At 45.9% G+C, this 12,146-nt stretch overlaps 1 protein-coding gene across 1 annotated transcript in view; it reads right to left on the bottom strand.

The window, feature by feature from the left end:
* The window catches only part of LOC138157532 (adhesion G protein-coupled receptor E3-like), a 246,002-nt gene extending 241,247 nt beyond the window's left edge, over positions 1–4,755 (bottom strand). The window contains exons 1-2 of the mRNA XM_069083175.1: positions 4,650–4,755; positions 3,926–4,081 (exon numbers count right to left, since the gene is read on the bottom strand). Coding sequence (XP_068939276.1) covers positions 3,926–4,081; positions 4,650–4,755 — 262 coding nt within the window. The remainder of the gene's footprint in view (positions 1–3,925; positions 4,082–4,649) is intronic.
* Between the last annotated feature and the right edge of the window lie 7,391 nt (positions 4,756–12,146).

Genomic DNA, 12,146 nt, shown 5'->3' with positions numbered 1-12,146 from the left:
TCAGAGACAGTGTCAAGTCTCACCCCAGAATTCTCTCTGGGAGCTTCTGATATTATTCTCACAGATTCCTTTTGGTTCAGAGGGATTTGTTCTGACACTCATTTTGAGCTCCAAAAGTAAGGGAGAGGGAGTGATAAGCAACCCTAGTTTGGACACAAAGAAGACCAGAGTGGGGCTTCTAAAGCCCCTGGCATCTCTTGCCCATGTCTGCCTGCTGGGGAGGATGGGAACTGGACTGGACAGACACATCCCAAGTCTCTCCCTTCAGGCTCCATATCACTCCCTGGCCTAAGCCTCCTGAGAATGCCAATGAAACTGCTTTCCTTCTGTTCTCCTCTTTGGGTGAGACTGACCCAAGCAGCATCCTTCCTTCCCTCACCTTCCCCCTGCTCCTTTTTATTGTAATATCATAGAGCTGGAAAGAAACCTAGAGGTCATGTAATCTAAAACCCATATGTTACAGATAAGGAAACTGAGGCCCAGGGAGGTATAGAGACCTGGGCGAGGTATTAAATATCAGAGGAGGGATTTGAACCCCAATCCCCTGACCACAGAGTCAGTGCTGTTGCCACATTTCCACATGGGCCCTCAGTCACCATGAGACGTCCTCCACCAGCTACTTACTACATCCTAGCCTTACCTAGGCTGGGTCGCAAGCTCTTTGGGATTCAGCGTCTTTGTTTTTTAATTTTTCTGATGCTCTTTTCATTTAAAAAAACAAAACAAAACCCAACTATCACTTCCCAAGGATGCCTTCCCCTGCTTCCCCACCCTCACCCCACATCCTTGCTTTGTATCAAATGTATACAGCCAAGGAAAACAAAATGATGTATTGTGGGTTTGTTTCCTCTTCTGTCAAATGAATGGGTTGGACTAGATGTCCCTTCCAGAGCTGGATCTATGATACTACTCGTAACCAGGCCTTCATTTGTTATCTTGAGTCAAAAGCAGATATTTCTGAGTAACAGGAGGGGATGAGGGTAGAAAATACTGCTCCCCCCCCCCCCCCCGACCAGACACACATGTATTTCCTCTACATTCTGCATTGGCAGAGAAAGAAGCTATGCTAGACCTGAAATCCTCCTCCTGTATGGGAGATGATGAGAGAGTCCCCTCAGAGGCCACTGGGCTCAGTGATTTCTAATAATAGCTAACATTCCCATTTGCACCTACTATGTGCCAGGTACTGGCCTAAGCCAAACATTATCTCATTTGATCCTCACAATAACTCTCAGAGGCAGCTGCTATTATTATCCTCGTTTTACAGTTGAGGAAACTGAGATTAAGTGACTTGTCCAAGGTCACCTAGCTAATGAGTCTCTGAAGCTGAATAGGAACTCAGTTATTCCTCATTCCCAGACCAGCAGTATCTACACAGTGCCACCTAAAAGACACCATCCCAAATGAGGCAAATATATCCATTCTAAAAGGACTCCTCCAATACACTCAGCCTCTAGGGCTAGCTCTGATGGGGGAGGGGGTGAAGCCAGGCAGCTGGAACTGGGAGGAGCAGGAAGAGGCAGGATGGGTTTTTCTTAATTGTTATTTCTAGGATTTAGTTGCATAGAACAGGAAAGTCATTTGGCCATGAGACAGGATAGGGAAAGCCTGCTTCACCAGCTCTCTGTCTCATTCCATGCCTCTGTGCATTTGTTTAGTGGCTTTTCAATTGTGTCCCACTCTCCGTGACCCCATTTGGGGTTTTCTTGGCAAAGATACTGGAGTAGTCTCTCATAGCCTTCTTGAGCTCATTTTACAGATGAGGAAACTGAGGCAAACAGGGCTAAGTGATTTGCTGGGGACTCAGGAAGATGAGTCTTAGTGACTCGAAGCCCAGCACTCTACCCACTGGGCCACCCAGCTCCCAAGGGCTGTTGTGAGATTATATTTACAAAGCACTTAGCATCAGGCCTACATCAATGCTGCTTCTCTTCCTGCTCCCCTCTCTGCCCACCCCTGTGCAGCGGGAGCAACCAGAAGCTCCAGCCTGCTCAGTGACTTCTCCATGGTCCCATAGCAGGGAGTGCCAGTGGGTCAGACCAAGAGTCCTGTCCCAAGGCCACTGCTGCTCCCTCCAGTCCTTGGGCCCAGGCTTCCTCTGCCAGATCAGAGGTTCCTGGTTTATTTCTTTGTAGCTGACTCCCTGTCACAGGCTCTGGACAGCAGCCCAAATTCCCCTGGATGGCTCTGCCTCAGCTCTTTTGGCTCTGACTTCTGGGGGAAGCATCGCCACTTCCCCATACAAGCTGCTCCCTGCCTTGGCCCTGATCCTTGGCTTCACCCAGGGGGCTTCTCCTGGACACACTGAGGGCCTCAGTTCATCCCCTGGGAGTCCCTGGGCTGCTTCCCACAGAGGATTACCTAGACAATCAAATTTGTCTTTCTTGCGGCCTTCATAAAAGCCTGGCTTGCATGTGCACATAAAGTTTCCAGGGCTGTTTACACAGACGCCACGGGGTTCACAGATTGAGGGGGTGAGCTTACATTCATCTATATCTGTAATAGAAAGAGAAAGTGGATGAGGAACAACCCAAGTTTGGACCCAACAGAGACTCAGGCGGGGCTTCCAGACACTCTGGCATCTCTGGCCACTATCTAGCTCCTGGACAGAGCAGAACTGGGCAGGACAGAAACATCCCAAGCCACTGGAGCCTCCAGGGCTTTCTGTTAAGAATCTCCTTCCCACTGTGGCCTGGGCCTCCTGAAGCAATGATTTCAGGCACACTCATTTCCTTCTGTTCCCCTCTTTGGGTGACATTGATGCAGGAAGCTGACCTCCCCTTTGTTGCAGGCTCCTAGAGCTGGGCAGCTGGGTGGCTCAGTGGATAGAGAGAAATGTCTGGAGTCACTAAGCCGCATCTTCCAGACTTCAAATCTAGCATCAGACACTTGTTAGCTATGTGACCATGGGCTAGTCACTTACCCCTGTTTGCCTTAGTTCCTCATCTGTCAAATGGACAGAAGAAGGAAATGGTAAATCACTCCAGTATCTCTACTGAGAATACCTCTAAGTGGGTCACAGAAAGTCAGATATAACTGAAATGACTAAACAAAAGAATGGTAGGCACCATAGAGGTCATGTAGTCCAACACCAAATGAGGAAACTGAGGCCCAGAGAGGTTAAGTGATCTAATGCCATAAAGCTAGTTAGCGGTCACTGAATTTGGGGTTGAAGGTACCATACTTCTATTCCCTCTCATGTTTAAAAGAGAAGTTTTTTTGAGGAGAGGGGAAGGTCTTTCTCCTCTTCATCTTTAAAAAAATTTTTATTACCAACATTTAGCAAATTCTGGGGTGCATAATAAATGTTTGATACATGCCTTCTATTTCAGAGCTAAGAAGGCCTGGGTTCAAGTTTCCCCTCAGACACAAACTGGTTGCATGAGTCTCCAAGGTCCCTGGCCTCTCAGTGCCTCAGACACCTCTCTGAGAGTACAGTTAGCAGGGCACTGGGAGAGAGAAATCTCTGTCTACTGTCCTCCATAATATCCCTCCTCCCTCTGCCTCCTAAATATTGGGTCCCAGGAGGTAGAATTTCCAGGCAGGTCAGGCTCCTGTGGCCTCAATTCTTTCTGGGTTGTAGCTTGGAAAGAGATTTGAACCTCTTAGCTCTGAGCCAACATCTAGACAAAGTCCTTGGATGAGGTTTCCTGAGGAGGCCTGAGCTGGGATGGACAGAAACGGGAGAAGGGGAGAGTTCCCAGGATTTAGAGGTGGCCCCTGTAGTGAGGAGCTAAGGGGACTGACCAGAGAGAGCCTGAGTCAGGGAGCGACCTGGGGAAGGTCACAGGGGGCCCATATGAGGAGGCAAAGGGCCCTGGCCAGAGGTGGCCCATGTAGGGAGGGGCTTCTCTGCTCTCATCTTAGCAGAAAGAGCCCTTCAGTGACTCCCAGGCTAGAAAAAGAATGCAGGAGAGGTTTGTACCTAGACAGTGGTTCTTAGTGGCAGTTAGGAATTTCTTCTCTCCAGAAGGAAATGCGAATCCAGGGTTACAGCTACAGTGGTAACTTCCCTCTTTATTAATACAGTCTGCATTCTGACCACAAGTGATATTAATGGGTGGTGCACATTCATTAATATCTGCAATAAAAGAAAAGAAATGAAAGATACATATTAGCACATGGCCCATGTGGATTTGTTTTGTTACAGGGGCTTCCTTTTTCATTTTCTTTTCCTAGGGGGATGGGAGGAAATGGAAAGAAATGCTTGTTGGTGGGGGAGTGTATCAGCAATGCCATATTCACAATGCCTATAGAGATTACAAGTATGCTGATATAATTATCCATCACAAAATACATCAGGTTTGCCATTTGGGGAAATAAACTAGAAAATTTATTAAGATACCAAAAGACTGAGTCCCAAAACCAGAAAGTGAAAGCCATCAGAGTAGTTATGATATTGGCACAGATAGATAAAGTAGAAAGCACCCACATTCTCAAGCCTTTAAAACAGAACAGGCTATCTCAGGCAAAGGTCCTCCTCTCCCCACTCACAGCAACCACCCAGCGTCCTGGAAGCACGCTCCCAGCAGCTCCGGCCCCTGGCAGTGCTCAGCAGGAGTCCTTAGCAGAAAGTCCTGCTCCCAGCAGCTCCGGCCCCTGGCAGTGCTCAGCAGGGGTCCTAACTCAAAAAAAAAAAAAAAGGCAACCGCAACTGCCACCAACCGCCAACTGCAGGACCGTTAGCTTGGCTTTTCGCTTTCTCTCGCTTTCCGCTTTCTCTTGCTCTGCTATGTCAGCACGTCCATGGGGCATGGGAGATCTTTAAATCCCATAACCCTTACAGGGAGAAAGAAAAGAGAAGAGAAGAAAAAAAGGCAAAAGAAAAAAGAAAAGCTCAGTAAGGTAGTGGAAGGGGGTGAGCTCAAAGGCAGTGCCAAGCCTCATCTTTGAATTCTTTCTGGGAGCTTCCTGCTGGCATATAAGTACAGACAACTCTTCTCAGGTCTCTGACAGTAAAAGCAAGAAGAGATAGAGGAGGGTAACTTGAGGAGGCCAAGAGAGGGATTTCTGAGGATAGGGGAGATCTGAGGAGCCAATGGCTAAGGAGAGGCTGATGATTTAGAGGGGGAGGGGCAGGTCATGGTCTTCAGGGCTAGCTCCTGGAGGGAGGAAAAGGAATGGGATGGAGAGCACAAGTAAAGTGGCTGGCCTGGGCAAGGAAAAGGGCCATCTCTTCCCCAGAAACAGAGGAAAAGGAGAAGAAGAAGGATCTGGGAGATGTGATGTGCAGTAAGATAGCTCTGGAAGGGCAGTCTTGATCTTCTCAGGAGAGTAGGAGGCCAGGTTCTCTGCTGAGACCCCAGGGGGCAGGGGGTCATGGGCATGAGAGTCTTAAAGAGACAGGACAAGGATATGAACTGCCACATTGGAAGGGTAAAAACTTTGGAAGTATTTCAGAGATGAAATTATGGACAAATAAAAGGATCAGGTAGGATGCCCTGTCATCGCTTCTCCCTGAGAGGGAGGCTGAGGGGGATCCCTTGAGCTCTGGAGTTCTGAGCTACAGGAGGGTTAAAGTAAATGGAGTGTCTACAGTAAGTCTAACACCAGTATAGTGAGTTCCTAGGAGGGCAGGGCTGCCAGGTTGTCCAAAGGTGGGAAAATTGGCCCTGGTTGGAAATCAAACAGTAGAAAACTTCCCTGCAAATAAATCAATAGTGGGATTGGGAACATGCGTGACTGATGCATTTCCACCTTGGTGAGATTGGGAGACCATGGAAAAAAGAAAAGGAAAGAGAGAAAGAAAAGAAGGAAGGAGGGAGGGATGGAGGAAGGAAAGAAGGAAGGAAGGAAGGAAGGAAGGAAGGAAGGAAGGAAGGAAGGAAGGAAGGAAGGAAGGAAGGAAGGAAATTAAATGAGAATAGAGAATAAAAAGACTGTTGTCCAACAGGGAAAGCCCAGTTAAAATTAGGCCACAGAAATTTGTGGCTGATCCAGGATATGGGATATGTTTAGAGCTGGGGGGACCATTCTGGCCTCCTCTTTTTACAGATAAAGAAAGGGAGACCCACAGTGAGGAAATGACTCATCCAAGTTCACACAGCCAGTAAGTATCAATGGCGGGATTTGATTCTCCCTCCTCTGACTCCAGAGTTAATGCTCTTCCCATCGGACTCCGCTCCCCCTCCCCCCAGTCTCCCAGTGATAACATGAGTTTCTTCAACAGTATTTACAACCTGCTTATGAATAAAAGTTATAATTATAGCTAGCATTTCGGTAGCACTTTCACGTTTATAAAGCACTTTACACATATGATCTCCCTTGATCTTCATAACAACCTGGGAGCTAGGTGCTGTTATTATCTCCACCCTACAGTTTATAGAACTGAGGCAGGCAGAGGTTAAGTGACTTACTCAGGGTCACACAGCATCTGAGGCTAGATTTAAACTCAGGTTTTTCTGACTCCAGGTCCAAGACTTTATCCACTGTACCCACTAGCTACCTCAAATTACAAGCTCTTTAGGCTTCATTTTCTTTGGATTTTAAATGTTCAACTACAGCTCTTTGGGAGGCAAGGATGATGCATTGGACAGAGAGCTGGCCTTGGAGTAAGAAAAACAGGGTTGGCTTGTGCTCCTGGGAAAGTAACTTAATTTCTCAGAGCTCTAAGCTCTTATACTTACGAGTAGAAGAGACTATAGAGTAAAACTGTATGAGACTAAATGTGCCATGAGCCATGGCTGGGAAACCCTGCTTCTCTTTCTCATTCCCGCATCTCCTGCCTCTAGGCACCTATTCAGGCTGTACTCCCTGCCTGGAGCACATTGCCTTCTCATCCTTCTCTTTTAAGATCCTCTTCTGTTCAGTAGCATTTAAAAACACTAATTGAGTGCCTACTGTGTGCCAGGCACTGAGGACACGAGGATGGAACCAGAACAGTCCCTCTGTCCTCAAAGCGCTTACAGTCTACTGGAATCCTCACTGATTCCTGTCTCTTTACTCTAGTTGAAAGGAATCTCTCTCCCTGTTCACATTTGCCTCTACATACTTTTTCACCTTTTTTTTTATTGAGTGGAGGGCCAATCTGTCTACTTTGTATTCTACTTATTTATGTCATATCCTTTCTCATCCACTTTAAGTTTCTTGAAGAAAGGGTCTGTGGTATTTTCTTTGTATCTCCCCAATCTATAACCACCCAAAGGAGTTTGGCCTGACCATCCACACAGGAAAGATCAAGTGGCTGAAAAATCTCAATAACCCACATTATGACCTATAGAAGACCTATAGAGCATGCTCATCATTATGTATATATTAAGGTTAGACAGTACAGATAAGAAGTGAATTGGACTCAAAATTCAGCAGAGTAGAATAGCATGCTGGTGTTCAAGAAACTGCCAGTCTTCTCTAATGACCCCTGAAAAAAATTGGCATTTTAATACCAATATTCCACTGGTGTTACAGTCTGACTGTGAGACATAGAATATAATCGAGGCCCACACAGAGGATGCTAGAGAAGCCCAGCAGGGGCTTGAAGCCCCTGTATTCTCTAACCAATGAGGAGCTCCATAGAACAGAAGGAAAACCATCATCAGGGAAATGCATGATGGGAAAAAGATGGTCTGGGGATATGAAAAGGGTGAGGGAAATCAGGGGAAGTGGTCCAAGTGCTGTCACAGTTAGAGAAGAATCCTGGAGGAAGGCCATTGGGTGGACTCCTGTGGCAAAGGGAAATCAGACAATAGGGATAATAATGACAACCCCCATTTCTGTGGCACCTTAAGGTTACAAAGCCTTTCCTTACCACACCCTTGGGAGGCTGCTGAGAATTCTGTAAATGAGCCCCCAAGCCTCCAAGGAGGTAAGTGACTTGTCCCTGGCCCAAAAGTAGTTAGGGCCAGTGCATCAGACCCAGGGGTTCTATTCTGAAGGGAACTGTTCTCCCCACCAGATAGATGCTGGGCTGCCTCAGTGCTTATAGGGACTCCAAGGTTTCGGGGAATCTCACTAGGACTGCCATATTCTGTACCATAGAATACTTGGTTCCAAACTCCTTCCAGCTCAGAGCTTCCTGGTTTTTACCCAGCTCTAGGCAATGGACAGCAACCCAGATTCCCCTGGGTACCTCTGCCCCAGCTCTCTTGGCTCTGATTTCTGGGATAAGCATCACCCTCTTCTCCATACAAGATACTTCTTCCCTTGGCTCTGATCCTTCACTAGTTCACTCAGGGGACCTTACTTCATCCTCTGGGAGTCCCTGGGCTGCCTCCTATAGGGGCTTATGTATGCAGCCCTCAAACTTGTCCTTGGTCCTCTCTGCAATGCCCAGTTAGCATGAGCACATCAATCTTCCAGGCTTATTTATACAGACTGCACCAGGTGCACAGAGTGAGCTGTTGTACTGACATTCATCCATGTAAATAAAGAAAGGGAGAAGGGATGAGGAAGAACCCCAGTCTGTACACAACGGAGACCCAGGTGGGGTTTCCAAACATTCTGGCATTTCTTGCCACTATTGGTACAAAGAGAGGCAAAAACTCAGTCTCTGCCCTGGAAGACATGCTCACAGTCTAATGGGGGAGACAACATGCAAACAACACTATTCAGACAAGATAAATGCAGTGTAAGTGAGGGGTAAAATCAGAGAGAAGGGAGGGCTGTGTAAACCTGAAGTGCTGTGGAAAACTTGCCATTCATTCTGATGATCCCTCTTCCCCTCAGGCTGGAGGCCCCTGTTGGTCTCTGTGAGGCTGAGCCCACAGGGAGTCCAGCCCAGGATGGAGCAGATGGAGGTGGGGAGAGAAAGAAAGGACACAAGAAAAGAAATGAAATGACCCCTGTAATGGGGCAGGGGAAGGTAAAGGCTATTGGACAAGAGAGGGAGTGTGGCCTAGTGGAGAGAGAGCCAGGCTCAGAGTTAAGAAGGCCTGGGTTCAAGTTTCCCCTCAGACACAAACTGGCTGCATGAGTCTCCAAGGCCCCCAGCCTCCCAGTGCCTCAGACATCTCTGAGAGTACAGTTATCAGGGCACTGAGAGAGAGAAATCACTGTTTATTCCCATCCTTCCCTCCCCCATCTCCTAAATATTGGGTCCCACAAGGAAGCACTGCCAGGCAGGTCAGGCTCCTCTGGCCTCAGTTCTTTCTTCTGGGTAATATCTTGGAAAGAAATTTGAACCTGCCAGCCCTGAGCCAAGGTTTAGACAAAGCACTTGGATGACGTTTCCTGAGGGGGCCTGAGCTGGGATAGACAGAATAGGGAGAAGGGGAGAGTTCCCAGGATTTAGAGATGGCCCCTGTAGTGAGGAGCTAAGGGCACTGACCAGAGAGAGCCTGAGTCAAGGAAGGGCCTGGGGAAGGTCAGAGGGGGCCCACATGAAGAGGCAAAGGACACTGGTCAGAGGTGGCCCATGTAGGGAGGGGTTTCTTTGTTCTCAGCTCAGCAGAAAGAGCTGTTCAGTGACTCCCAGGCTAGAAAAAGAATGAAGGAGAGGTTCGTACCTTGACATTCGTTCATAAAGGCATTTGGGAATTCCTTCTCCCCAGAAGGAAGTTGGTATCCAGAGTTACAGGAACATTGGTAAATTTCCTTTATAATAACACATTCTGCATTCTCACCACAGTCGATTGGAAAGGGTTGTTGACATTCATAAACATCTGCAACATGATGAGAGAAAAGAAAAGAAAAAAAAAAGAAATGAATCATATATATTTGCACATGTCCAATGTGGGAATTTGTTTCATCCAACTACAGTATGCTATTTGTTCCAAATGAGGTGGGTGGAAAAGGAGAGAAGTGCTTGTTGATTGAAAAAAGAAAAGGAAAGAAAAGAAAAGATCAGTAAGGTAATAGAAGAGGGTGAGCTCAGGGACAGTGCCAAGCCTCATCTCCAAATTCTCTCTGGGAGCTTCCTGCTGGCATATAAGTACAGACAACTCTGCTCAGGCCTCTGACAGTAAATGGGAGAAAAGATAGAGGAGGGTACCTTGAGGCCAAGAGAAGGATTTCTGAGGATGGAGGGGATCTGAGGAACCAATGGCTAAGGAGAGGCTAATGATTTGGAGGGGGAGGAGCAGGTCATGGTCTTCAGGGCCAGCTCCTGGAGAGAGAAAAGGGGATGAGATGGAGGGCACAAGTAAAGGGGCTGGCCTGGGCAAGGAAAAGGGCCATCTCTTCCCCAGAAACAGAGGAACAGGAGAAGAGAATGTGTCTAGAAGGTCCAGGAGGTGAGATAGCCCTGGAAGGGTAACCTTGATCTTCTCAGTAGAGTAGGAGGCCAGGTCCTCTGCCAAGACCCAAGAGGGCAGGGGTTATTGCCATGAGAGCTTTAAGGAGACAGGACAAGATTTTGAACTGCCGCATTGGAATGGTAAAAGTTTTAGAAGTACTACAGAGAGGAAATTGTGGACAAATAAAAGGATTAGGTAGGTAGGATGTCCTGTAATCCCTGATCCTTGAGAAGGAGGTTGAGGTGGATCCCTTGAACTCTGGAGTTCTGAGCTATAGAAGGGTTAAAGTCAATGGAGTGTCTATACTAAGTCTGGCACCAGTATAGTGAGTTCCTAGGAGGAGAGGGTTGCCAGGTTGCCTATGGTAAAACTGGCCCTGGTTGGAAATCAAACAGTAGAAGTGAGTGAAATGCAAGAAAACTATGAAAAGACAATTAACACCTTGGTAAAAGAGGCACAAAAATACTGAATAAAATAACACCTTAAAAATAAGAATTGAGCAAATGGGAAAAAAGATGTACAAAAGCCCACTGAAGAAAATTATTCCTTAAAAATGAGAATTTGTCGGGGTGACCAGGTGGTGCAGTGTGTAAGAACGCCAGCCCCAGACCTGGGACACCTGGGATCGGTTCCGGGCTCAGATACTTAACACCCACACAAAAATAACTGGCCATGTAACCTTGAGCAAGTTACTTAACCCCAATTGCTTTAAAAAAATTGAGAATTTGTCAAGTAGAAATTAATGACTCCTTGAGATATCAAGAAACAATAAAGCAAAGTCCAAAGAATTAAAAAATAGAAAAAAATGGGGCATATCTCATTGGGAAAACAACTGACAAGGAAAATAAATCAAGGAGAGAGAAATTTAAAATTATTGGACTATTTAAAAATAATGATAAAAAAAGAGCTGAGATTTTATTTCAAGATGTTATAAAGGAAAATTGCCATGATATCTTAGAACCAGAGAATAAAATAGAAACAGAATCCCCTGATCATCCCCTGAAAGAGATCCCAAAATGAAAACTTCCAGGAATATTATAGCCAAGTTCCAGAGCTTCCAGGTCAAGGAGAAAACATTGCAAGCAGCCAGAAAGAAAATATTCAAGTATCATAGAGTCAAAGTCAGGATCACATTAGATTTAGCCGCTATTACAGTAAAGGAATGAAAGGGTTGGAATGTGATATTCTAGAAAGTAAAAGAGTTGGGATTACAACTAAGAATAATCTACCCAGAAAAACTGAACATAATCCTTCCAGGGAAATTGGATATTTAGTGAAATAGAGGATTTTCAAGCATTTCTGATAAAAAAGACCAGAGCTGATGAGAAGTGTTGACTTTCAAATAAAGACTCAAGAGAAGTATAAAAAGATAAACATGAATAAGAAATCATAGGGGACTCAAAAAGGCTAAGCTGTTTACTTTTCTGTATAAGAAGATGATATATGTAATGCTTCCAAACTTTATCATTATTGGGGCAATTAGAAGAATACTACATAGAAAAGGGGAGAGGGAGTGAGTTGATTATTTTTTGGGATAATGTGAAAAAAATGAGTAGATGAGAAAGAGAATTCTGGGAGAATGGGGAAATTTTTCTTACATAGAGGAGGCCTGAGAGGGAGAGCTTTTACAGAGGAGGGAAAAATAGGGACAGGAGGAGTGGACAGTGCTTGAATTTCACTCTCATCTGAACCGATATAAAGAATACATACATACATATGTATATATACATATTTATGTATACACACAAATACATGTACCTGTGTGTGTATATACCCACACATATAGTTGGGCGTAGAAATCTATTTTGCTCAACAGAGAAGTAGGAGGAGAAGGGAATAAGCAAAAGGTAGGGGAATGATAAAAGGGACAGCAGATTAAGGAAGAGAGTAATTAGAAGCAAAACATACTTTTGAGGAAGTGCATGGGGGGGAGAGAGAGAGAGAGGGAGAGAGAGAGAGAGAGAGAGAGAGAGAGAG

This window comes from Petaurus breviceps, unplaced genomic scaffold, assembly GCF_028583685.1.
Source record: "Petaurus breviceps papuanus isolate PSGF00001 unplaced genomic scaffold, PetGlider_PUasm1.0 172, whole genome shotgun sequence".
NCBI lineage: Eukaryota > Metazoa > Chordata > Mammalia > Diprotodontia > Petauridae > Petaurus > Petaurus breviceps.
This window is presented reverse-complemented; position numbering and strand designations above follow the sequence as displayed.